Raw genomic sequence first — 27725 nt, 5'->3', positions numbered from 1 at the left:
TATACTGGAATTTTAATTCCTGCTGCATTAAAAAGGTTTACACTTGAACGGTGATTTCTGTTCATCTTGAAGATTTTTCAAGTTGCTGGTGTACAATATATTATTTTAATAATAAATAACAATTCAGTAAATTTATATCTATATATTTATTTGTTACATTTTGTTTTACAAAGTCAGGACAGCAATGCTAAAGTCAAGCCTGATGTTGCCTTACATATAAAAGAATGATCCCAGTCACTTCAACACAGTGAGGCTTACAGCTTATTAATTAAACACTGGTATCGGATCGGTACTCGGTATCGGCCGATACCCAAAGCCCAGGTATCGCTATCGGTATCAGCACTGAAAAAGTCAGATCGGTGCATCACTAATAATGGTCTGGTGGTTTAAAGGCAGCCACCAGCCCCTTATCACCACCAGGCGGCAGGACAAGCAAGCAGATTCTGGTGTTTCCACTGTACTGTCTTCATCACTCTCTTCCTCTGCAGAGAGAGAGAGAAAGAGAGAGAGAGAGAGAGAGAGACTTGAAAAAAACAAGTTTTGCAAAGACTCTTAGAGTTAGACATCAAGGGTCTGAGGACCTCTCTGTTGCATGGTCTCGTCATTAACAAAAAGCAGCAAGAGTGGGAGGTTGTGGAGCTCTTGTCATCCTTGTGCATGCTGTGTCAGAGCTCGTGATGAGAGGGTCCCAACAACACTCATGCTTTCTCTCCCCCCTCCACTTCAACCTCTGAGTTACACTCACTGCTCTTCTTTGGATTATTGCTTTTCTTTATGCTGAAGACGCCTGTGAAGGATTGAAAGAAGAATCTGCAAGGAGGGATTAACTTTGCAACTTTTTCTGTATTGAAGTCATGAGATTTTCTGCAGCTGGAATAATGCCTTCGTGCTGGAGTAGAAGCTCCTGGCTTCCAGTGGTGTTTGGTGCTGCGCTGGTTGTTCTCACTGCTGGTAACGCTGGACCGAACCAGGACAGGAGGCAGGCTGGGTCGTCCTCATGCTTTGGGGGCTTTGACCTCTACTTTGTTTTGGACAAGTGAGTTACCTGACATACATTACCTGACTCACTTAAGAGGGGATGGATGATGGTTTCTGTTGACAAGAGAAAGCCATTTATGTTAAAGTCTGAGGAACATGTGTTCATTATTTTTGAATTATTTAAAAGAAAATTAAGTATTTATCTCCACTGGTTGAGCTTGACTTGAATAATCCACCTACCTGTCTATACTTATGGCCTTAAAAAAAGGTATTTTATGCATTATCATGAAAGCATATTAAGTACATATGCATTATTTTATGTTGGTCCTGTGCTTCTCCCATCATGGTCTGCCAAAATGTTTTCATGATGTCATCCCCATTTCTGTTATCGTTACGCCCCCTCTAATGTCATGTCATGCAGGAAAATTGATGACTGGATGATGATGATGCATTGCTTTGATAGGCCTCGATCTATATTTTAGCTTGTGGTGTGTCTACAGATGGTAATGATTAGTGGTTTGTTAGGTGTTCCCCCGCTCATCAGTCAGCTGCAGGCAGCACAGACTGCAAGCACTGTAGCTGACTGACTGTTGTGTTTGGTGTTCATCCTCATTAACACAACATATACCACGTGGGCAGTTTTTTTATCCAGAATTGCTCACCAGTAAGTGCATCGTCTTGGAGTTCTAACATGGTCTGTGTATCTCAAGTAGGACACAGGATGTTTGGCCTACCTGCAAAGTTGGTCTTGATTTAGAAATAGTTTCCATGTTTATCTATCCTGCTTTTTGGTGGTCTCTGTGTTTCCTTTCAGCCATGCATCATGGGCACCTGATCAAAACTAACACAAAACTCCTTGACCATATTGATTAGATGTTGATGAGGCATGATATCCTTTCATTTCTTAGCGTATTTTGCAGTTATCTGAAGGATATACATGATGCATTTGTAGATAAAACTTTAAGCTCCATGCTCTACAAATTTTGCTAAACAGGAATTATTGAGCAATCTCGTCAACAAAGCCAGACAAGTGAAAACAATTTAAGGTTCTCAAAAAGGAGTCAATGTCATGAGCAGTGTTTACCTGGCTGGTGTACACAGCTCATCTGGCACTGACAGTTAACTTACCCAGGCTGTTGCCTTTGGCCTGTAACACAGTGATTCCCTTATGACATTTGTGTTTTTCAAACCTGGCTTAAAACTACTTATTTTTATTACATTTCTTTTTAGCCACAAGCCAAAATGTTTGCCAACTAGGTCAACAACAAATGTATCATCCAACTCGCCATTGTTCTTATCTGAACTCGGGATTGTAGGATTGCAGTCTCCCTCTCCCTCCAGAGGTGGTGATGGATTTTCCAGTTGTTTTACATTACATGTCAGTGCCACCTCCAGTCACGCTGCTGTTTCTCTGGGGAGAGATTAGGCAGTTGAGTGTAATACGGAGTAATTGTTAGCATGAGCCATGTTTTAACGACCCAGATTTATATTAAATGTGCGAACTGACAGCATTTATTGCCGGGCATCAATTCGCTGCATTAACTGTTCCTTTTCATTTTCTTATACTGTGTTTTCTCCAGACGGGATATTAGCTCGCTCTGCTACCTTTTAGCAATGATGTCCTCCACCTGCCCTCACTGTCCTCTTGCTCTATCTGCCTGATCCTTCTTGTCGCCTCTCTGTCTCTGCTCTACCCTTTCTCCATTACATCCAGATGTTCCAGTGTATCAGCCCATTGGCTGGGCTGTTTGTGCTGGGACTTGTGTCATGGTAACAATGGCAAAATAGGTGTTTTGATATTAGTTGCAGGGGGTGTGGAGGTTTAAAAACATAGTTTAAATGACAGACATTTTGATAAGCATCAACACTGATGCATGCAAGCTCACAAACTGTTCTTTATTAACCAGATACAACTGTATATTGATATCTGCAGATAATTAGATTAGATGATACAAAATACTGAGGAACTTCTCTCCTCCTCAATCGTTAATCCCTTCATCTTTCTTTCATAACAACAGCAGTGTGGCCGTTGCTATACAATCCAATAAAAACATCAAGGAAAAATGTGAATAACACAAGGTCAGTTTGGAGTTTATTAGCAAAGAGGGAATAGAGTGCAAGACGATTAACATCCACATTGACCTAGTTGTGATCACAGAGCTGGTTGCATGAAGGCTTAATGAGGGTACGTACATCCGACTCCAATAACACTGGTATAATTGCAGGTGCATTATAAAGATGTTAACAGTAATCTGAGGAGCACGGCATCATTGCTACTCTTCAGAGTAAACTAGCTGGGCTGCCCAAAGCATTTACTCATGCAAACTATTCTGCAGGCTCTTTCTAATCTCCTCTTCCCTTTAGAGGTCTATAACATGGATGGATTACTGATCTACCAGGTATAGGCCCAGAGGCCCAAAGGGTCAGGGGGCGACGACTATAAAGAGATGCAAAATGACTACTTGAGAAACTAAACTACTGTACTACAAAGACACGCTAAACAAGTACAAAGAGACATAAAACAATCTACAAAGGGATGCAAAAGGCTAAGAGATGCAACACTAGAAAGACATGCAAAACAACTATAAACACAATATTATTACAAAGAGACACAAAATGACCGCAAAGAATAGCAAAACTACTACAAAGAAACAAAATGACCACAAGGAGATGCAAAATGACTACAAAGAGACACAAAATGACTACAAGGAGACACAGAATAACTACAAAGAGATGCAGAACGACTACAAAGACACACAAAAAGACCACATAGAGTCGCAAGACTACTAAAAAGAGACACAAAAAGTCTACAAAGAGACACAAAACATCTACAAAGAGACACACAATGTCTACAAAGAGACGCAGAACAACTACAAAAATATGCAAAACAACTATAAAGAGACACCAAATGTCTACAAAGAGATGCAAAATGACTATAGAGACACAGATGTCTACAAAGAGTCGCAAAACATCTACAAAGAGATCCAAAACAGCTAGAAAAATATGCAAAACAACTATAAAGATGCCTACAAAGTGACACAAAACAACTTCAAAGGGACGCATCATTTATAGTCATTGTGTGTCTCTTTTGATATGGGGTCTTGCTTCTATGTGAGAGGCATGGAGGGAGTTTTATATGTTTGTGCCCAGGGGACCATTGTCTCATAGTCCGTCCATGGTCTATTGTTAATTTGACATCACTCAAACAGAGAAGAGGACATGCAGCTCAGATGCACAGCAGTGGTTGAAAAAGACATCCCCATATTAATTTGGCTTTTCTCTTCTCAGATCTGGGAGCGTGCAGAATCACTGGTCAGAAATCTACAACTTTGTTGAACATCTAGCTCATAAATTCATAAGGTAAAGAAAATCCTAATGTGTCATCAAGTGTCTGCGGAAAAACATGTAACAAGAACTGATCACTGATGTGAGAGTATATTTTTCTCTTCTCCTCTCCCCAGTCCACAGTTGCGGATGTCCTTCATTGTGTTCTCCACTGAGGGAAGGATCTTAATGAGCCTGACAGAAGACAGGTGGGTGCAGAGCCCCTCAAAACCACTTTTAATCCTTTGCTGTTTTATATCATGCGGCTGAGAGGAAGGAGTGTTATGCCAGATATGGACGCAGGCCACACGGTTATGATCCCTCTGAATTTTTATGACCAAGAAAAATTCCAGACAGATACTTTCCCTCACTGTGATCTGTCCACAGTGTCGTCGCTCTGGACAGTTTGTGTGTCTAATCTGTCACAAAATATTTTGTTTCACTGCTTCCCTCATATCTTCTTCTACACAGGGCTCATTTCCTGTCTATCTGCGTGACAGTTTCTCGAGCCAATACAAACCAATACTGTTTCAATTCATTCATCTGTAACACATTGCTGGTATTTTCTGCAAATGATGCCCTTATGGAAACTGTTATTCTGTTACCACGCCTCGCAGCGCCTGGTTGTAGTCAAAAGTATATGTTCACGAACGAATCCGACAAAATAAATATTTTCAATTCGATTAGATTATCAGTAATGTGGATTGTCTCGTCTTCTGTGTGTCTGCTCAGGGAACGCATTCGTAAAGGTCTGGAGGAGCTACAGAGGGTTCTTCCAGGGGGGGACACCTTCATGCATGAGGGCATCCTGAGGGTGAGCGGCCTCTGCATGTCCAACTCTGAGCTGGCATCTGTTTTATCTCTACACTGGCTCCAGAACAAACATCATACGCTCCAGAGAGCTAAATGGCTGTCGTGTTAGAGCATGGAGGTGTTGCTTTATGTACTGCATGCTACCAGATAAATAGTGTCTCAAACCAGCTTTTCTATTTTCCACAGGCCAGTGAGCAGATATACTATGGAAACACTGAAGGTGAGTATTACTTTTCTTTACTTAGACCATAGACTGTAAGTGGAAGTAGTCAGCGTGACGTCACCCATTGGTTTGTTGACTGCCGTTTTGAAGTCTTGAGTTTGGCATTTTGGTTGTCGCCATCCTGGTTTTTGGTCATCAACATCTTGGTTATTTGCAACCAGAAGTGGCACGAGAGGGCAGAGCTAAGCACGACTGAACGCTGAATAAAACATTTTTTAAGTGACCAAAAAGGTTATAATTAACTTTCATGAACTGAAAACACACTGTGAAAGGGTTTAAGTTATAAGACGAAAACACGGACAACTCCCAGACCGGACAACGCCGTGGTAGCAACCTGTCAATCACAAGGTAGCCATGCCCTAAAGCATACCCTGCTTTATGGTCTATTTGACTCTAAATGGGACCATAATTTACTAAATGAACATCATGCTGTATTGAAGAAGACTTGAAACTAGCGATTGACACCATAAACTCATATTTACAATGTTTACTGAGGTAATAAATCAGGTGATAAGTAGGCTCATTTTCTCATAGACTTCTATACAATCAGACTTCTGTTTGCAACCAGAGGAGTCGCCCCCTGCTGGCGATTAGAAAGAATGCAAGTTTAAGGCACTTCTACATTGGCTTCACTTTTCAGACCCCAGAGTTGCCCGCAGACTTTAGACAGGCAAACACAGCAAACATTTTCAAGTAACTGAGGATAAACCAGAACTTTTTGAATGTATGATCAAGTTTGTCTATTTCTGTGGGTATTTGTCAGCTGTTCCCAACCAGGGGGGTCACAAGATACATCTGAGGGGTCGTGTTTAAAAAGTTCAAATTAAACTTCCTGCTCACAGCTCAAGGTTACAGATTAACCTTCAATGAAGGGCTTCGAATTTACTTTATGTATATTATTATACATATTTTAAAGTGTCACAAGCCAAAACCGGTGGGATGCACTGCGTTAAGTAAGTTGGATTTGCTCCTTGACCTTGTGTAAATGAGTGTGTTCATTTCTGAGTAGGAGGCCTTCAGGGATGTAACTCATAATTATGTCATTTAGATGCTATCAGAGAAGTGATTAGATTTGGCATTACTACAAAAGGGCAGTAATCTTAATAAGGGCTGCATGGTTATTTGCAATGGAGGATAAGATAAGGGTGTGAAATTGCAGCGGGTTAACCAAATTCTTTGTGTCTGCAGGTTATCGCACTGCCAGTGTTATCATAGCTCTGACAGATGGAGAGCTGCACGAGGACCTTTTCTACTACGCCGAGAGAGAGGTGAGCGAGATAAAGAGAGATTAAACGGGTCACGCAAATTCTAACCAGGTGGAACGTGCGACTGAGCTTGCGATGGACTAGATCAAACACTGACACCCGATACATCACCGCTTTGATCCTCTCGAAGAATGAGGTCAGAGTATCCGTCAGATTTACACATCTGAGCCCAGTCGTTCTCCTCACATCTGTCCATGTACTGATTTATTCGCTCCTCAGACCATTCAGGCCCTACAGGTAAAGGTGTTTGAAAGCCTTAGGGATTGAGCGCCCTCACACACATGTTAACAGCGGGGATGAAGTGGGGCTGATGTTTCCAGTAGCTGTAAATGTTCAACTTGACGGCTGTGGGAGGTCTCAAGGTTGTTGTTCAGTGTCAGCACCAACAGTCAGAGTATTTGACTTGTGTGTTCTGTTTTGCATGCAGACATCTGGGTGACATTTCTATTCATATATAATATTCGAGGAATAACATTATCACCGGGAACATGGTGTTGCTCAACTTCTTGTAAAATCTCGACAAACACGAGCCTTTTTTTAACTATGTTTTGGTTGATGTTATGCAATGCCGAGGTGTAATTGAACCCAGGTGCTGAGCTTCTTCCTGTTTTTGCTGTGAATCTGCATACTTGACAGGCCAACCGATCACGAAGTCTGGGTGCCTCTGTTTACTGCGTGGGGGTGAAGGACTTCAATGAGACACAGGTATGTTTTTTCAACCTATAGTCTGTACCTTAATGTCTCATGACGTCTAAGCTTCAGGGAGTGAAATGGATAGTAAACAACTAAATTCAAAGCTTTGTAAATCCAGCTTTTATTTTGAAAAAATCTGTATTTTTGAGTAGTTATAAAGTGCTTTGCATTACTTAAAGGCACAGTTCACCTCAATTTAAAAACAATCCGCTGCTTTGCAAATTAGCACTCAGTCTGCCAACTCTGAGATGAGATGTAAGTCAAATGTCTCTTAGCGTTATGCACATATTTGGTAGCCTATTACAATGTGAGTTAAGAAGCCTTTCTTTCCTCCATTATGCAGAAATGTGAAAATTGTTTTAGTTTGTCTTCTGAAACAAGGAAATTAGGTAATGTTGTTGATAATTTCATGAGCCACTCCTGTAATCAATTGTGTCTTGCATGAATAAGTGTGCAAGTCGCTTGTGACTGTAATAACTTGTTTCCTCTACAGCTGGCAAACATTGCTGACAGTAAGGACCACGTCTTCCCAGTAAATGATGGATTTGAGGCTTTGCAAGGAGTCATCGACTCGGTGAGCAGAACCCACTAACATGTTAAAACAGCACTTGCGTTGAATATATCAGCAGTAGTGCCACTGAGGACCGATAGAGTTGAAAAGTAACGTGTCTTAGAAGGTCCACAAGAAATCCTCTTGCTTTAATGCACTTCATGTGATCCCTCTCTCACTACTTCTTTATTCCGTCAACACGCTGCTCAAATAGCAAACAGGAAACGAGACGAAAACAGATTTAAAGCACAACAAGTTATTCCACCCATGGAGCCCAGCCAGGAACAGACTTCCAGGAAAACCTGCTGCGACTGTAACTCCTCTGCTTTTGATCATCACGGCTGACGTCTGGCCAAACACGATCAAAGCGTGTGCTGTATCTCTAAAGACCCACTTCAGTGGTGTTGACTTCAATTTTTGTATTTGCTAGCTCGAGAAACGAAAGCCAGTTTGGCGTGAAGGGCTGTTGTCACTGTGATACGAGGTTTGTTGAGCGGAGTTAAAGGTCAGCCAGCTGACTGTCATCTGGAGCTGATTAACAGCAAAGTCAAAGCCGTCGCTTCTCATTCACGTGAGCGGGGCAGGGGGTCATGAATCAGTCTTTTTCGTCTTCAGGGTTACGGTTAGTAAGTTCCTAGAAAGCATCGAGTACGGATACATCTGCACTACACAAATGAAAATAAATAGAAACTTCAAGGCCAGAGACCCCAGGGGGGAAAGGTTAATTAATTGCCACATAAAGTCATGGCTGTGGTTGAGTAAAAGAGTTTGTTGGTTCGTTTAAGAATGCTCCAACATCTGAGAGTTGCTGGCTGGCTGCTGAAAAGTGTTTCTTCTCATCTCCTCAGATCCTGAAGAAGTCCTGTATCGAGATCCTGGCAGCAGAGCCCTCTAGTATCTGTGCAGGAGGTAAGACGAGGAAGATTTACCTCCTGTTCATCCTCATCAGGCCACTTAATGAATGAAATCAGACTGTAGCACATCTTAGTTGACCCTACATGATTTAACCCTTGTTGACACTGGCTTCCTGTTGTATGTGTAAAACTAATAATTGCTAAATCAACTTTTTTTTCTGTCTGAATATATATTTTCTGACCATATTTAAAGCCAATATGTAGAAAAAGTATTGAAGTGGTAATCCTTCCTTTTACCACAAACTGGGCTAGCACATTTGATAAAACACAGACACGTCCGTAAAACATTGTTATTGCACCAAATAAGGAAATATTATCTGATTTTTATGTTGTCTCATACATGAACACATATTTGCCTAAAAGACATGTACAGACAAATAAATGTAGGCTACACTATGTGTATTTATTACACAGCTTTATTGAATACTCGATCCTGATTGGTCAATCACGGCGTTCTATGGTCTGTTATTTCTTTACAGCAGACCGTTGCTATGTATAACAAACCGTTGCTATGGGCGCAGTTCCCGTGTAATAACCGGGATAATGTACAACTAGCGGGTCATTTTTGTGAAATAAACCCTTTCAGGGCAATGAGAGACCCCTCCGCTCCGCCCTGTCGGAGTTTATTTCACAATAACGACCGGCTCGCTGTATATTATCCCTTACATATTCTACATATAGTGGTGACATTACCTATTACCTCTTATTAACACACTCTAATAACAGATACTAGAGCCCGAACGATTTATCGTTCATCTGATTTAATCGGCCGATATTAGCCTTTCACAGATATATCAGTATCTGCGATTTGTTGTCCGATTTGCGCCGACACGAACACTATAATTGAACATAATGCAATAACAATGTTTGGGTAACTCGTTAATATTGTAATCACATATTCTGACTAGTAGGACGCGCTCTGCATTACACTACGGCTAACAGCATGAAAAGCTCTCGGCAACGTCACTCCTTGTTCAACACAGGCAGACAGACTGTTCAACTTACTAGCAAAATACAGCTGGTGTCAAGAAATGTAACAGCCACCTCATTAATGGTTAAAAATGTAAACCAGCACAAAAATCACACGCCAATCACAGATACATGTATTTTCAATTCCTGAGCTGATGTTTGTGTTTCTCCTCTCCTCGCTCAGAGTCCTTCCAGGTGGTGGTGAGAGGAAATGGATTCCTCCACGCCCGCAACGTCGATAAGGTCCTATGCAGTTTCCGCATCAACGACACCCTCACCAAGAGTGAGTGAAACATCGCTGAACATTTCCCAAGTGTTGAAACAACCTCTAATCCAGTAAATGCACTGTTTCGTCACACATGAGTGTTTTAACTGAGTACACATTGACTCAAAGTTGACCACGCGCAATAAAAACAGCAGCTGGAATAAACATGGGAGTGTAACATTCATCTGAATGATACCTCACTGAGCTTCCCAAAAAGTCAAACACCAAGTCATCCGCACAGCTGGACTCCTCTGCGATCAAACAAACAGCCATGCTGATGTTACTCATGTTTTTTGTTGTTTTAAACAACGCATTGTGTAATTTTACAGCCGGAACCAAGAGATACTGGAGAAGTAGAGTACCACACACGAGGTACAAGGAGGAAAAAAGGCCTTAAGGATACAGCCAGTTTCTTTTACTGGTGGTTTAGTTGTTAAAACCACTTCCTACCAGGCATGCCACAGTAGCTGCAGAACGTACTGGTCTAATTACAAAGCACGATATTCACCAGCACTGAGGTGCAAACAAAATATCTGCTCCTCTAAAGGAGAGGTGGTGAACAGGCGGGTTTCTTTTTTATCTTTTTTGTCATCTCCATGACTTTATCAGACAGCTGGACTTCATTGTCTTCCAAATACTCTGATCTGTTCTGCTTTCTCATGTTTACACTGTATTTTATAGCATGCATGATAGCACACATGCAGTATGTATTAGCTATCCACAGGGACTGTCAGTACTTGCACTTTGAATCAAAGAAAGTTCTCAGTATTAATGAAACTTAACAATTCCTCAGAATCATAATCATATCTGCGTGATACAACATCAAACTTCCTGCAGACAAAACAATTTGAGTGAAATTATCTCCTTATGTCAATCCCATTATACTTACCAGTATACTCCTCCAGATTTGTTCAATTCTCTAGATTGTTTACACGCAATCCTCTGGAACTTGTTTACTTCACATCAGGGGTAAACATTAAATGTAAATAATTAGGCCAGGGTTGGCTCGCCCGGAGATTAATATGTGATGTGTGGCTATAAGAAAAAAAACGTTTCTCTTTACTTGCCCCCGCTGACTCCCCCGCTCTCGCCTCTGCATACTTTGCAAATATGGTGACATGGTAAAAAGGAAAGCAGCAATATGTTAACTGCATGTGTTGAGCAGATGAATCTATGTTTGAGTTTGTGTCTCCAGGAAAAAGTAGCAGCAAATACAGTCTGGCGGGCTGGGAATTGGCAGGCCCTGTCCTGAGCTGTCCATTGCTTTGGTGACAGATGTTGCCATGGACAATATTGAACAGTGTGAATTAGGGCTGTCAAAATATCAGATTTTCATTTCATCATTTCATTATCGTGGCAAAAATAATTCACAATAACGTTACAATCACGATATCTACAGAAAATAAAAAAACGTCGAATCGCTAAATTTGTTTATTGAGCATTTTTAAGAGACGCTGGATTATTTACACAATATTATCATATGTGTATTATTAACATGATATTAATACCGAGACAATTCTGTTTGATGAATTCAAATAATTTACGTAAATTCCTTCAACAACTCAAACATGCTGCTGTAAATTGACCTTGCCGACAGTCCGTACCAGTGAATAGTCTCTCAGAGATTGCACATCTGCCATCATCTTAAACAGTAATTCCAATTAACTTTATGGTTACAGTTGAACTTAGTGGGCACTTGTCTTGTCTGCACCTCACAGTAAAACATGACCTCTCTCTCTCGGCTTGGGGGAGTAAACAGTCCAATAAAACATCATGACCTGGATTCTGGATGTTTGCCAGTATTTTAATCCTCAAGAGATTTAAACAGTGGAAATCTGCAGGATCAGCTCCCACCAGCTCTTTATTGGACTTCGCTGTAATTTGACGTTTGACGAAGGCTCTCACGCATTTTCGTCATGCTTTAATAGCGTCAGACCATTCTGAGTGCGAGGTGGGTGCAGAGGTGAACTCTGAGGGGATCATATCTGGCCCAGTTTGTGAGCTGTTTTTGGCAGCGTTGATCACCCCCCCCCTCTCCTTCATTCTGCATGGTGTTTCTAGAGAAGAGCAAATCGCGACCCAAGCGGTTGCTTGTGTTGATTTCCTCAGTTCTGGGGTATGCTCTCCCCCTGCCAGTATAAACAGACAGGCTTGGGCGACGATGCTTGTTGGAGCCGCTTTCCTAAAAGCCAGCTGGATAGGGAGAGGATCTACATTTGCCTGAAAAACAAAGGCTGCGGTGGTACTGGTGTTTCACACAGATGTCTTCAGACAGTAGACAACAAAGCATATGTCTTGAAGAAACACTCCTCTCAGCCAGTTTGTTAATCGAGTTACGGTGAAAGATGTGACTTCATTTAACTTTTGTTGACATGTGCGTACTTATTAAATTACAATGAAGTCATGTGGCATCATTCAGTCAGTAAAGTGAGATTGTAATCAGGCTAAACAATGACATAATCTGAAAGGTGATACAGGTCATGATTTGTGGGTAAAACTCAGTTTTACATGTCTGTGAATACTGACTGTTACAAGAGTGGAACGTTTGGCTGATCCTTTTTTCATGACCCCCTTTCCCTCCTCTTCTCTAGTGGTGAAGCCTTTGATTGTGGAAGATACTTATCTTCTCTGCCCTGCACCAGTACTTCAAGAGGAGGGGATGTAAGTCCTGTAATGTATTAAAATAAATGCGAGTTTCATATGACACCATCCACTGTGCTTTTCTACGGTGCCGCATAAGTGACAGCCGAGACGTTTTTCTTTTTTCCTTTTCCAGGGCAGCAAACCTTTATGTCAGTATGAACGAAGGTCTCAGTTTCATCTCCAGTTCGGTCACCATTACCACTGTGGGCTGTGTGAGTACATATAATGTGGCAGCATTTAGTGTTGAAACTATGTTCTTTTGGCTAATGATGCACTCCAACTGTAAAAAAAATAGCACTAACAATAGACAACAAACCAATCCAAACAGTGCAATACACACTTTAAGGAGATATCTACATGATGGATGCTGTTTAATTAAAGTATTTCAGCATCAGCTGAATCACAGTCATTAAGTACTGATTCCATGGAAGATAAAAACCAATAGAGCCTCTTTCCCGAGAACAGCATTAAGCCTTGAGAAGTGGTTCTGGCTCTCATGGCTCTGCATGCTCAGAGAGTCTGTGTTGACGTGTCTGTCTCTGTCACAGTCTGATGGGACCATCCTGGCCATAGCTTTGCTCATCCTGATGCTGCTCCTGATCTTGGCTCTCCTCTGGTGGTTCTGGCCTCTCTGCTGCACTGTGGTGAGTTTTCTTAAAACACCAGTGCAATAATAACATGCACATGCTGCTTTACAGATAGCTCCATGGTCTACTCTACTCAAATTTTAGATGGCTTCAAACACTTTTGGAATGCAGTGACATTGTTTGCAGACAATAAGACAGAGAGAAATGTCTTTTCCAGGTCTGTTTTGTCTGGCTAACGCCCCCTGAAGGCATCTTATTAACCTAAACAACATTCCCATGGTGAGAAGGTTAGGGTCTATGAGTCAATAAGGGCGCTGAATTTAGGCCAGAAGAGGTCAAGGCCACCGGGTGAACGTGTGTTTAGGTAATTATGCTGCTGTTTAAATAATTTGTTTCCAGAGGTCACAGCAGGTGACCTCTGAGTGTCACCCAAGCCCCCGGGAATAGCGCCGGGTTTTTAAGCAAATTATAAATAGGGGACAAATGGTGGAATTACAACTTCTGTGTCCCTCACGTGATATTGGGCACAAAAATACTTTTTCTTGTAGACTTACATTGGGAAAGAGACGTCTGTAAATAATTTTAGCTAAATCAACTTCCCGGTACAAACACTTGAATAGTCCTTACTTAAATCATTAGGTCCTAAAAGTTGTAAAATGCACTAATAGCCGAATCCAGAGTTATTTATCTTCCTCCGTTCATGTGAGTTTGCCCCAGACCGAGGATGGACCGAGGGCTGGGAGGCGAAAATAAAGGAAACGTTGCTCCTGCTTTATTGGCCCAAATGGATGCGCAAGATCGCAGGAAGATCCAGTTAATTTCATACTCGAAGGTCAAACTTTTTTTGCTTCATGCGCGACTGAGAAACTTTCATAGGAATGAACGGGGCATCGCCTCCGACGCTGTACCCAGTTCTCTTTATACATCCATTGGTATCACCTCTCAATACTTCCTCAGTATATTCACTGGAAAACTAAAGAATTAACAAATTCTTCCATCAATAATGAGGCCGATTGAATCATTTGAATTTCCAGCTAGTGTTGTGGAAACAAAAACTCAAATAAGCTGTTTTGGATTGATATGTTTGTTACTATGAGATTGTAGGAAGCAAAATAACTCACCATAAATATAAAGTTTCATGAAAAGTATTTTTATGCTCGGGATACATTAACAAGAGGAAATGTGCCCGGGAAAAAACATGCCTGTGCCACTATTTAGACAGTGGTCCACCTGCCAATGTCACAATATTTCAGCAAACTCCCTTGTAACCAGCCGCTCGCTGTCAAAAATCTGTATTTCTCCTTTCAAATGAAGAGTGTAGTGTCTCTTCAGAGTCCCTTCCAATGTTTCCAGAGCTGGAAACGGGAAAGTTGAGAACTGCCAGAGAGAGATGTCAGCTTTTACAACATGGCTGTCCCTCCCTTTACTCTTTCTGTTCTTGTCCATTAAAATTTGCAAATTCGAGCCTGTGCAGCAAGTCTGTTTCGGAAAGCGATGCGAGGTTACCATGGGGAATCGTTTCGTGCTCCAGGATTTGGAGAAGCGTGGAGGAAAAATCACAAATAAGAATCAGGATCGCTTAATTTGCCAAGTGCATTTAGCGTAGACTGGTGAAAACACACACTGACGGCTCATGTGGTGACGGGAAAGGACACGGGGGGATAGTGCAAGGCAGACCAAAATGCTTAAAAATACATCCTGTGCATGCGTAATCATGCTGTGTAGCGGCTGCACAACATACTCAACAAGTATAAATACTATAATACTGCTCCATGCAGAACGTAGGAGCAAATAATATGGTACTTATGAGAGACTCTTCCCTTCTCTTAATCAACAATCTCAGGCCAAAAAAAATCTGGAGAGCAGATTTCTAGGTCAGTGCAGTGAAAAAAACAATTCCTCAATGATGTGTTGTGTATCTTGTTGCACACAGAGGACACATTGCAAACTACATGAAAATCAATTTTGATATGCGTTTGTGATGTTCATTGTCCCGCCCCACTCTTCTCCTCTCATGCAATCTTTTTCCCCCTCCACAGATCATCCATGAACCCCCTCCGCCAGCTGTGGACGAGAGTTCGGTAGGAGCTGCACCGTCTCCACTCGCTCTGTTTCTTATGACTGCAAAGAAAAGCTCATTATTTAAAGATTCAGACAGCTGCCAGTGTTTAGGTTGTGTATTTTAAACCTCAATCACCATACGGCGTCATCCACTAGCTACTTGGCCTAAAACTCTGATTTCACTCATCTAGTAATTCATCCAATGTGAGTTAACGCCCTCTTAGAATAACAGTGAAATCCTCACTTTTTTCCCTCCTCTCTTTTTGTGTTCATGTCTTCCAAATCACTTCCTGTGGAGCTCTTTGGACCGTCATGGAATATTTAGTGAAATTATTTCACATAAATTTGATCAACAAATTCATGTTGTTAAAATACATTTCGACTGCCCAAACTCACAATGCAATAAGAGCAAGCTGACATGCGACTGCGGGACACACCAGGTTGCATTTATTTGCACCAATTAAACTGAAAATTTGTTTTAAACATGTAAAATCTATTCCAAAAACAGACTCCATGACAACCATGGCTTCACAGACAACTTTCAGCCTTCATTATGGCTTCCCATGTCTGACATCCTGGTAGATTATGAGTCAGACAGGGTGTATTAAAGAGCTAAAACATAACAAGCTTGGCCAGTGGGCTTTCTAATTTCCTCTGATCTGACAAACAGCACAGAGGGGACAGAAATAAGGGCTGGGTTTGGAGTGGGGGAGGGAAGACGGAGAGGTATTTAGTGACCAGTGATAGGGTATTTATACCAGGTATAACTCCTTGGTGTTCATTTGGTATGCATGCATTCATGTAAAAAACAGTGAATTTACCCTTTTATTGCCCCTTAATTGTAGCTAGCTAGCCTGTCAAATGGCTCATTAATAAATACAAAGCCTACTTCCTGTCACTCTCCCACAGGATGATGACGACTTTGAAGCCCCTAAGAAGAAATGGCCGACTGTAGACGCCTCCTACTACGGAGGAAGAGGAGTTGGGGGAATCAAACGGATGGAGGTGAGATCAAGCAAATCTCAAGTTATCTAAACTAATCTGTTTTGTTAATTAACAATGAAACAATTGCATGAGAGTCTATATGGAGCAGAGTCGTGTAGTTGTCGGAGCCTCGTCGAAGCTGCCCAATGCTACACTATGATTGGCCAGTCTGCAGTCGAGTGGCGGGACCTAGCGAAGGGTCAATTAAAGATGTTTGATTGATTTAAGACAGCAACACTTACAGAAAGTTCAAATAACACTCAATCAAACTTTAATTGCACCAATGAAGCCTCTCATCTATGGATTTCAAGTCGGACAGATTCACAATTAAACGATCCTGACCATCTTTTTCCATCATTTTTCCAATGATGTAAAACATTAAAGGCAGTGTGAGGCACCGTCACACATCTCTGACTCTCCATACTTTCCGGTTTTCAGGTCCGCTGGGGTGAGAAAGGCTCCACCGAAGAAGGAGCAAAGCTGGAAAAGGCCAAAAATGCCAAAGTTAAGATGCCTGATCAGGATTATGTGGAGGCCCCCATGCGAGTTCTCAACAACGGCATGCACAAACCCCCGGGGCCACGCAAGTGGTACTCACCCATCAAGGTACAGTACAAAGAGAAACAGCCAGGAGGAAACTATCTTGTGTTTGGTCTGCAGATGCTCTTTCAAGTCTCATTGTTGACAACAACTACAACTGGCAAACATATAGGAATGATGAGTTTCAACTGCTCAACATACAAAAGTAGAAATGGTTGTTGTTGTTTTACGAAGTCTGTGAATATAGCTCAGCTTATGTTAATCTATTAAAGCATCCAGGATTGTTTGGTTCTGCTGGGCTGGGATAAATGCTTTTTTTTCATCCGTTAGCATGTGTACTGCATGAAGCACAACATCTGTTACAAATTACTCCATGTTAATCTGGCTGAGGATATGTAAGTAATAGCATTATTAAAATGCCATAGTGAAAGTAGCATGAGATGTGTTAAGGTAATAATGCTAAGGTGACTACTGGCGTAAATCCTTTCCTCCGGGGCCAGCATGGGGTTTTAGGAGTCGCTGTGAAGCCTGCAGTCAGCGGGGGATTGCTAATAGAAACCAGACTCCTGTTGGACTGACCTCCAGGGAGCAGGGCTGCACAGCCAGCAGTTTTGTGAGGAAAAACAGCTGCATTTTCTACTCTTATCCTCAAAGTATTTGCAGTGTTTAAAACTATGAGGAGTCAGTTCACGATGAACTGAAACCATTTCAGTTTGTCACTGTGAAGTGGCAGTAGGAATTGGATAATAGTGGATAATAGGTAATAGTTTCTCTGCAGCTCGAGTTAGGTGCACAGTGTGGAACTGTGTTTTTGAGGAGAGAAAACAAAAGGGAAACCTGATTTTAAGAATAAAGGTAATTTAAGATTAAGTTTGATTCCTTCTCTGTTCCCATAGAGCAAACTGGATGCATTGTGGGTACTTTTAAGAAAAGGCTACGACCGCGTGTCTGTAATGAGACCTCATCCAGGTGACAAGGTAAGGATCACTCAAAAGACATGAAACCATTAATCAGCCTACATTTTACCCACTGACGTAAAGTCTTGGCTGTTCATTATCATTTTGGCAAAGTAGGAAATTCTTTTGTATCTGAAAATGTTGAAAAAATGGACCAGCTGTGAGCAATGAAGTGTGCACAGCAGCGAGGCTCATGGGAAAACTTGGCGTGAGTTGGGATTTAGACTGCAGCACCTCGCTACAGTGCACTGCAATGTAAAGACGTCTGGGAGAGTCATTATAAAAAGGCAAATGTAATTCCTCAAAGACCAGCTGTAGTGTGGGGGGATAGCAGCGCGATGACCTCTACTGTTGGCAGCTGACATGTAGTCGGAGACTGTGGGATCTACAAGTGTTGAAAAAATGAGTCTGAGGGAAGTCTGTGTATAATAAAATAATCCCTCACCCACAAGAGTTTATGTAATGCTTAATCTTTCCCTGAGTAAGACACTTTGATCTAAGAGCAGAAAAGATCTTCAGAAACTTTCAGATTTACTTCACCGTCTTGCCAAGTGTACATTTTAACAAGTATTTAGCATCATTTCTAGTTAAGGTTACTGTACTGTTTTTAGAGAATTTATAGTCCGCTTCAGTTGTGAATGTGCAAACAATCCACACATCGACGTCTGCTGTTAAACGCAGGCCTTTTTATATATGTGGGGAAATGCTGGTCCAATTATTTTCACAACGATGTTTAGGGTGCACACAGCTGTTTTGACTCTGAAGTCATAGAGGAGTACAAAACTGAATTGGGAAGAATGAAACTCATGTGGCCATGTGTTAGGATGCCATCATCATCATTAAGTGCTGCTGTTTCAACAAAAAGAAAACAGGTAGAGAAGGAATAACAGGACCAGTTTACAGGTGAAGATACCGTAACCATACAGTATGTAAAGCAAGGAGTGTAAGAAAATATTTTGTGATACTGTATTGATTCTCAAAAACACTATCGATTTCTAATAGTTTACATGCAAAGATTCGTAGAAGACAGTGGCGCAGATTGCACAAAAAGTAAAGTTAAATACAGGGTAAACGGTGGTTTCTCGTATGTTAATATTAGTTTAAAAAGCAATTCTTAAATTAATAGTAGGCCGGGATTAATTATATGATATATTCCATATTTCTAATGTCTGTTACCAATGACTCAGTATTTACAATTCAAAAACGTTCTACATACATTTCAGAAGTGTCAGACAAAAAAATTGAGTGGCCGGTACAAATGAAAAATGTAATTTCAGACCCTGGCTATGATGTTAGACGTTACAGGGATAATGATAAATGCAAATGCAGATCCCACTGCTCTGATTGCATAAAAAACGTATTATTACTTTTTTACGGAGATGGTATGGTGGTGTGCTCTTCATACTATGACAGTTTTCCTAAAATTAGATTTAAAAAAAATTGCAATATGTCACATTGCTTACATTATCACAACATATCTCAATATATTGAATCATAACCCCTGTATCATGACACGTATCGTATCGCCAGATTCTTGCCAGCTCTATAGCTGGTAGTGCAGAAAAGTGCATTAAATTATTAAATACATATTTTGATCCATGGTGCAGCCATTAAAATAGAAATATTTCACTCAATGCAAGCATCATATACTGTAGCTACAAGAGATGTGTGACATTTTGTGATAACAAGCCAACAGAATGCCAAACAATCATTCAGTGTTTTTAAGAAGTACGACTTTTTAAGGGTTCATTTTACAGCTTTTTATGGACCAACTGACAGACATCTCACTAACAGAAAACTAGCCAAAGCACTAAAACACATTACATACACAGCACATAATTAGAGCTGTTTCAATCAAAATGAGATCACACATTGTGTCCTGCATTGTCTTCAACACACCATTGATGTATGTTTACAGTGTGCTGATTTCTTTCAGCATATTCAAGGACATAGACAATCCAGTGTAAGACAGTATGGTATGCTTTGGCACATGGTCAGCAGTTAAGTTTATATAATTTATACAAAACTGGCGTCAACAAGAAAATATTCTAGTTCTGGTGTGATAACAACAAGATGTTATATTACGAAAATAATTAGCTATGACTTAAGCTTTGGCATCTTTTTAGATGGGCAAATAAACAAGGGTTTATTACATCAATCAGTCAGCAAGGCCAGTTTGTCTTGCTTCCAGGTAACATGCAGTGCAGTTGGACACTGAGGAAACTGGCAGTTTAGCAACATATTCAGTTTATGTAGAGGAGCACAGCAAGCTACACTTGAGGCATAATCAGCCTGAAGGTGAACCAATCTTTAAAGGTCCCATATTGTAAAAAGTGAGATTTTCCGGTCTTTTACATTATAAAGCAAGTTTAAGTGCTATATAAATACTGTTAAACTATCAAAACGCTCAATATATGAAGAAAAACAAACAGCCCGTATTCAGAAATTGTGCATTTGAAACAAGCCGTTAGGATTTCTGTCCATTTGTGATGTCACAAATATACATGAGTATTTAGTATAGTAGTTTACGTGTATGTAAATAACATCAGCTGACAGGAAAGCAGGGAACCCTAAATGTTGCCTAGTAACGCAATTCCGTTGAAATTCCATTGAAATGCACTAAAACAGAGCGTTTCAGACAGAGGGTAATTAAAGGTATATTCAGGCAGACAGTATGAGGAAGATAATGTGTTTTTTGAACATTACAGCATGTAAACATGTTCTATTAGAAACACAAAATACAAGTATGAACCTGAAAATGAGCACGATATGGGACCTTTAAGGTGGACCAGCTCACTTTACTACACTCACAGTCAAACAATAGAATTATATTCAGAGGGTCACATCCCTTGCTTCATTTCCTCAGTAGGCCTACAGTAAGTGGATCTACCACACCACCCTGTAATTAGAAGTATATGAGTGAGTCCCCCTCACTATAAAGCTCTTCATTAGTGCACTGGAAAAAGCAGCTCGGCTCTAGTATCCTTGATGATTTGCAGTAAACAAGCTTGTTCTGGTTGCAATTAGGAGTCTCTTGTCAAAGCCTTGCTTTTATAACTTCCCCTAAATGAATGCAGTGGTGGGGGAGAGGAGGCCAGTTGATCCTACTGCCTGTCTGACAGAAACCCAAAGTCAGGTTCCTGTAATGTGTCATATATTTCTGAGCCTCTAAAAACAGGTGTTTTTAGCAATTAGTAACGGAATCAAGCAGGGCACAACACAGCAAGGTAAAAACTCAACACCAGACACAACTAAACACTTTTTTATCTAATTTTTCTTCAGTATTGACCGATTTTTAAGTTAGCTGTAACAGTGCACCCTTAAATTGAACATCTGTGGAGGGTGTTACCTTGAGGTCTTCTTCTTCTTCTTTCTTCTTCTGTGTTTATTGTCAGTTAGCAAACCAGCTTAGAGGTGCATTACTGCCACCTAACACATGGGACATCGTCTGAAATCGCATACTATGCAGTGCACCAGAAAGTCCTCACCAGAGTCACCAGGATTCAGGAAACAAAGTTTCTGAAACTCCAATTTTTCTGGGGGAGGACCCCCCAAAAAATATACATATAACATAAAATAAAAGAAACAGGACTCATCTCAAATTAATTTGTACATATCAAATGATATGATATGATATATGCCAAGAATTGTTCGTTCAATCGCAACATTAGCGCCCAGCAGTAAAGATATGCTTCCGCCATTTTGGACTGAAAGCGACTACCGGACACCAGTAATACGTCCGCCTAAAAAGTGCTGTACAAAAGTAAAACAAATGTATTTCTCTTCTATTGTCATATTCTACCGAAATGGCCTGTGTTGAACAATAAAATATTATAAATATTATAATCATCCAGAATGGCGAAAACACCTGAGTTTTGTCTCTTTGCTTCTATACTCTTTGGTCCAAACAAATATTCCATTAACATCCAAGGTATTCACTGTCCCTCACACACTAAACATAGGTTTAGAGTTTATTTTTCCATCCTGCATGTATGTATGTGTAACATGTTGGTCAATGGGAGGTACACAGAGCAGCGCTGTCATCCCTTATCATCAGCCCACTGCAATTCCCTGATCCCCTCGGTGCAGCTGCTCCAGGGGTGTAGCTCGTTTCTGGAATATGATAGCCTCTCTTGCATGACCTCACTTCGGTTTGGACAGGGGAAGAGTAGTGGCAGGTCATTTTGTCAGGCTGAGTAAACAGCATACGAATAATTGCCCAAGACTAAACCTGTGATTGAGATTTACAGAATGTTTATTGCCTATAGGTCATAGGTGTGTGTGGGCAATAGGAAAGGCTTCTTTAAGTTAGAGTCACCATCTGCTGTAGTCATCAGTCCATGCAAACTGTAGCAGAAAGCAGCAAGGGACATTTTTTATATGTTTGATTAATTCAGCTGTCAAAGAAGGTAAGTTCTGCGTTTGGTCAAAGAAATCAGATTTAGAAAAGCAAAGTTCTTCAAGCAAGGATGCCATTTTGCAAGCTCCAGACTATATGAAATGAATAGTTTTGACCAAAGAGGCAAAATGAGAAGCAAACACAGTTAAAAAATAAACATGGACACGCCCATCTCATTATATATGCACACAAAAAATGTTCTTTGTGGCGAGGGAAATGGAAAAATGTTGCGAGGGGGAAATAGGCCATTTGGAAGGCTTTAAATCTAAGTGAGATTATCGATAATACATCGTCAGTTGTTGTTAGGACAGGTTGTTTATCATCACTATACTGTATGTTCCTCTAAAATCTGGCCTGTTTTCATATTTCAGGGCAGATGCATGAACCTCATCCGCTCAAAGTCTCCCTCTCATCGTTACCCCGACTACCACCACCACCCGTCTCCCATCTACAACCCTCCCAGCAGGAATCCACCTGCGCCGCAGGGCGACCTTCCTCCGAGCCCCGGCAGCCCTCCATCATCTCCAACGTTCTCCACCTGCACTCTTCCGCTGCTGCCTCCAACACCTCCTCCCACCTCCGTCACGCCCCCTCCCACCTCCATCACGCCCCCTCCTTACACGCCACCTCCCAACCGGGCTCTTCCTCCAACCAACCTGTACATTCCTGACCCCCTAGCACTCCCACCCACCCCTCCACCCTCTGCCACCCCTCCACCCTCTGCCTCCCCGACTGGGTCCCTGCCTCCTCTTCCACAGGGACCTCCTCCGGGGCGAGCCCCTCCACCTGCCCGCCCACCTCCTCGCCCTGGCCTGTAGAGCTCCCGGAGCAGATGGTAGAGAATTTAATAGGATTTAAAAAAAGGCAACTCAAGGATCCCACCAACAATCAGCACATGACCATCCTTGATTGTACATGGCGAGGACCTGCGAGTGCCTCGTGCCACGCTCAGTGAACTGTGGCCTTTCTGCCCTGTGAAGTGGACCAGTGAGGACATGTTTTCAGCTATTTGTCTACAGTGACTTTTTGTACACATTTAGCCCAACAGTGCAATTGCTCGGATGCTTGAATTACACAGACATTCCCTACAAATGAGGTCATGCAGGCCGGCTCAGAAACATTCGCCTCCGTGGTCCTCAGAGCTGCTTCATGGCCCCGTTGTCCCCTCCATGCGGACGCACGATTGTATGAATCCTGACCAAGCAGAGGAACAACAGCTTGTACTAAACTAAAGCACAGTCGTGTTCAAATGATCACAACACTAAAATATGTGCCTGTGTAACATTTCCTGATAAGAGATAAAAGACTCATGTTTCAAATGTTCCTCATACAACAAATTTAGGATGATTAAGAAGAAAAATCCCCGTTGTTGTACTCTTGAATGTTGAGCAATTGCATGCAAGTGTTTGAGTTGTTCTTTTTTAACATTTCTACCTTGTTTTATACAACACAAATGCATTTTTATTTGTACTTTTTATTGTCGAGCAGACCACATTTTTCATGTTAGAAAAACAGCCATTGCCGATAAACACATGTACAGTATTGAAACAGCAATGCAACGTATCTGACTACCGTGCCAAATTAAACCAGCCGAATGTGAGTCACAGCTGGCCCATTTTTTTGTGCACATCAGGGTGACCAATGCATTTTTAGCCCTGTTACTATAACTGACCTGCATGACCAAGATGACTGCAATCACTGCATATGCTCCGTCTATCAATATGTAGACAAGAATATGTCAGAGTCAGGGAAACGCTTTGCTCACCGTCTTGTTCATCAACCCACGGCCTCTAGCAAAGGGGTTTTATGTAAATAATCATTTTTGATATAACCATGTGTGTTCAGATATCTGCGTGTGTGTCCAAAAGAAAGTCTACTACACGGATTTGTGACAACCAGTGTTTCTTTTGCACAGGGTGATTTTCAATTCCTCAAAGCATGGGACACGATAAAAGATAAAATGTTGTTTCATGGGTCATATAAAGTTCAGTGCAGATTAAATTAACGGTTAATAATATGAAGCTGTTCTTTGATGGTGATCAGAGTCTCAGTGCAGATTGCAAGCTCATCTTAAGCAACCAGAAAGGGTCTTTCACTCAAAGAGTCTTATATAAATGTCATGGCAACACTGAAAAGACAAAGACTATGTGTAACTTTCCACCAGTACAGCACAGTGACACCTTGTTTGTTTCATTCAAAATGAAAGTAAACAATTTAAATGTATAAAAGTGGATTCTTTGTCTTTCTGTTACTGATCTGTAAACTGTCGTGGTTTACTTCCTGACAATGTACTTTCTAAGCTTTCACCAAAAGGGATATTCTGTAACACTCTAATTGAACTTCTGTATTCTCTTATTTCACAGTCGGTTATACAACAGATATTGCTGCAGGGATCAACGGGTTCACCCTGTGGACAGTGGCTATTTGCAAAAAAGCACAGAGCACCTCACTCCCTCCCTGTGATGGAAAAAAAAAAAGAGAGAAAAGAATATGCAGAGCACGGCTAACTAATCCCAGATGTTCATATGTTGCATTATGTCACATGCACGAATGGAGTGAGCTATCTTGGAAAATATTAGACACCAGCTAATCCTCAGGAAATGTGGACAGGCTGCAGGCTAGGTGTCCTGGTGCTAATCGTGTGTGACATAATGTGGGGACATCGGACGGGACAGAGCGGAGTAACGAGCTTCTGAATGTCTCAAAGAAAGTGACTTTGATTAACATCTGACAATATGCATGAATGTTTTCTATCAGGCTGTTTTCAGTGGATTTTCCATGTCAGGCAAACTCAGTGCAAGATGTCACTGAGTCTGCTGCCAGCTTTTGTTTCCACTCTGCTTTAAGAATTACAGCACAGATGTCTAACGTATGCTATATAAACATTACATCACAGAATATAACTATTACACAGACGTCTCCCATATGATTAAAACAATAGGTGCTAGTGTTATTCTGGGTGCCGTCTCCTTTTATAGAATTGTTTAGGAAGAATTTGGGTGGAGTTCATCATCAGTATAAAACATTTAAATCAGAGATGAACCCTATAGACCTTAATTAGTGAGTTTATTGAATAGATTTTCCTCCAGACTTTGGCAGCACTATGAGTGTCTGGCCTACATACAGCTTGCATGGCAGATTAGATTATCAAAAATCAGCTCATGTGCGTGAGATCAGTCAGTATTCAAACTGAAATCCATGTGCTTATCTATATCTAAATATTATTCATCAACTACTGATTATCAGGGACTTTTTACTGATCAAACAAGCCTTAAAAAACACTGGGTTTCACTTCTAAAATAGCATCACACTTCTACGGGCTGGGTGATACCGACAAAATATTCTATCACGATATCGATAATTTCATATCTTGATAACAATATACAGTATATCACGACATAGCTTTTATGTTTTCTGGTAATTCAATAAATAAATAGTCTAGGAAATAATCATATGGTAAAGCCTATTTGTGTAAACTCCTGTGTGAATTAAATACTTTACAAATTAAAGTATTTTCTCTTAAGTGAAATTATAGAGAAATAAATAAATAAATTTAGGCCTAGCCTATATTACAATAGAAACGATATAGAAAAAAATGTAAAATTATATTGTTTTGTTGATATGTATTGTCATATTGCCCAGCCATATTCTAACCTATAAGAAGATTAAAAAGGACAAAAAAGGCATTTCTGCAGTTTCAAGCTTTCAGTTTAACTTTAAAACTATTATCAGGAGTAGGCAGGAATGCTATGTGTGTCAGCTGATTGCTCATTTGCATAAATTATACCTACACTTCTTATTTTCCTAGATCTACTGGAAAAACATGGAGAGCAAATCCTAAAAAAATCTGAACCAAGGCCTTGTTGAAAGAGGCTTGGACAGTTTTGAGTTCTGGGGAATGACGCAACTGTAACTGGAGCTGCGGTTGTGCGTTGCTATTGGCTTAATATCGGTGAGTGCAGATCAGATTTTACTGTGCATGTGTTGTACCCCAAAGACATGATGCGTTGATCTCCTCTTTTCACCCTCCTTGGTCAAAATGAGGAAGAAACACAACACATCTCACCCTCCCATTGTCCGTTTTCACAGCTGACATTTTGGCTCGTCATAGGATAAGAAACACAGGTGTAGTTAATCACATTGACAATGGCTCTGATCCAATTGTGCTCCAGTTCAGGCTCCTGGTTTTGTCAGTGGTGGCTCACTGGGACACGTTAATACAATGAAGCCATCCTTAAGTGTTATGTGTTACACCTGTGCTTTTCCTGTGGTGACATGTCAAAAAAAATTATATATACTATGGCTACGTTCCAAATCGTATAGTTTTACTTTTTACTTTTAGTATATACTGCTGCTGCCTTTACAAAGTACGTACTGTTGCATCTAGTATGCAAGCAATTGGGACGTACCACTTTGTCTTAACATTGTGCCTTGAACTTTGACCCTCTTTGCCAGAAAAGCATGCTGGTTTGCACACTGCAAAATGTGACAGATGTAGTAGGACATCCTGGTATTTTTGGCATACCATGTTTGACATACTATTTATTGGGACATACTGAATCTTTTTCTGGCATATTAAATAGTATGGAAGTATGGGTATTGGAACACACAGCCATGTCTCAACTAATGAAGGTCACCGTGGTGAAAACACCTGCTCATAGTTACCCAATCACTCAGACACCATAAAGCAGCTGTGATTAATTTGTACACTAGTGAAGGACTTGACTGCAGCACAGAGGATGTTACCTGAAATGCTTCAGATGATGCTCTCTCTGGATGTGAGACTACCCACAATGCTCCCTGTGGTTGGAGAATGGAGGCTGTATTTGCTCAGAGCTGTGGCTGTCTTCTGTAATTACTCCGCAGCTGCACTTGAAGCCGTCGTTGTGGTTAGTCAGTGCAATGAAATCCTTCTGAGAATTGCACTCGCTTTCACCAACAGCTTAGCGTTTTACCTTTCAACCATGCTGAAGCTGAACAAATTCCTCAGGCTAACACTGCTGGCAGGTGTGCTCTTCTCACGAGAGGGACTGGACCCACACAGGCATTCGAGCTGCTCCACCTGGGCTTCATCAAAGACCTTCAGAGACAACAGCTGCTCTCCTCTGTGCTGTGGAGGAGGGAGAACTGTGAGGTGGTTAAAGTCTGCGCTGCGTGCCGTGCCTGCACTCCGCCGACATTCACAGTTCGCTCTCACCACCGTTATGACTTTATGTGGATGTATCAGACCATTACTGTCCACCTTACAGACTGTGACTGGTTACTCTGCACAGGTACTTGGAATCACTTGGGATCTGTCATCACCCATAAGCAGCCCCTGAATGCCTTCTGTACACGGACTCTTTGTATATAATGTACATAAAACCAGAAATGATTTAACTTTTAATATCATTCCAAATCTGTAACTGGATTTCTACTGTATGTTTTTATTCCAATAAAATTATGACATTGTTGACCTTTGTAATAAAGCACAATATTTGGCATCATTGTCAATATTTCAGGATGTGTGAGATTATAACAAACAAGCCCGCACACCCTGAACCGCACCTTGTCATCGAATG

At 41.1% G+C, this 27725-nt stretch overlaps 1 protein-coding gene and 1 long non-coding RNA gene across 3 annotated transcripts; one reads left to right on the top strand and one right to left on the bottom strand.

Annotated features, from left to right (window-relative positions):
- Positions 1 to 243: 243 nt before the first annotated feature.
- Positions 244 to 2125, bottom strand: LOC119492677. 2 transcript variants are annotated; one of them, XR_005207835.1, is made up of 3 exons: positions 2107 to 2125; positions 829 to 1092; positions 244 to 482 (listed from the first exon to the last, which is right to left on the bottom strand). It is a non-coding gene; the product is annotated as an uncharacterized LOC119492677 (long non-coding RNA). The 2 variants fall into 2 exon arrangements; XR_005207834.1 differs by lacking the exon at positions 2107 to 2125 and adding an exon at positions 1641 to 1707.
- Positions 516 to 24981, top strand: antxr1a (ANTXR cell adhesion molecule 1a). The gene is made up of 18 exons (XM_037777288.1): positions 516 to 1036; positions 4267 to 4338; positions 4440 to 4511; positions 5035 to 5116; positions 5302 to 5335; positions 6527 to 6606; positions 7240 to 7308; positions 7790 to 7870; positions 8695 to 8755; positions 9914 to 10012; positions 12586 to 12655; positions 12771 to 12849; positions 13186 to 13281; positions 15264 to 15305; positions 16195 to 16290; positions 16708 to 16875; positions 17706 to 17786; positions 22536 to 24981. Exons 1-18 carry the CDS (start codon positions 855 to 857, stop codon positions 22980 to 22982), a joined length of 1911 nt encoding a protein of 636 aa, XP_037633216.1. The 5' UTR covers positions 516 to 854; the 3' UTR covers positions 22983 to 24981.
- Positions 24982 to 27725: the final 2744 nt, after the last annotated feature.

The sequence above is a fragment of the Sebastes umbrosus genome, chromosome 8, assembly GCF_015220745.1.
Source record: "Sebastes umbrosus isolate fSebUmb1 chromosome 8, fSebUmb1.pri, whole genome shotgun sequence".
Taxonomy (NCBI): Eukaryota; Metazoa; Chordata; class Actinopteri; order Perciformes; family Sebastidae; genus Sebastes; species Sebastes umbrosus.
The sequence above is the reverse complement of the archived record's forward strand: the minus strand, read 5'-3'. Positions and strand labels throughout refer to the sequence as shown.

Coding starts and splice junctions, on each gene's coding strand:
- antxr1a (XM_037777288.1), top strand. CDS start 855: ATGAGATTTTCTGCAGCTGGAATAATGCCTTCGTGCTGGAGTAGAAGC. Junction 5,117..5,301: donor TGCATGAGGGCATCCTGAGG/GTGAGCGGCCTC, acceptor TATTTTCCACAG/GCCAGTGAGCAGATATACTA. Junction 15,306..16,194: donor CAGCTGTGGACGAGAGTTCG/GTAGGAGCTGCA, acceptor ACTCTCCCACAG/GATGATGACGACTTTGAAGC.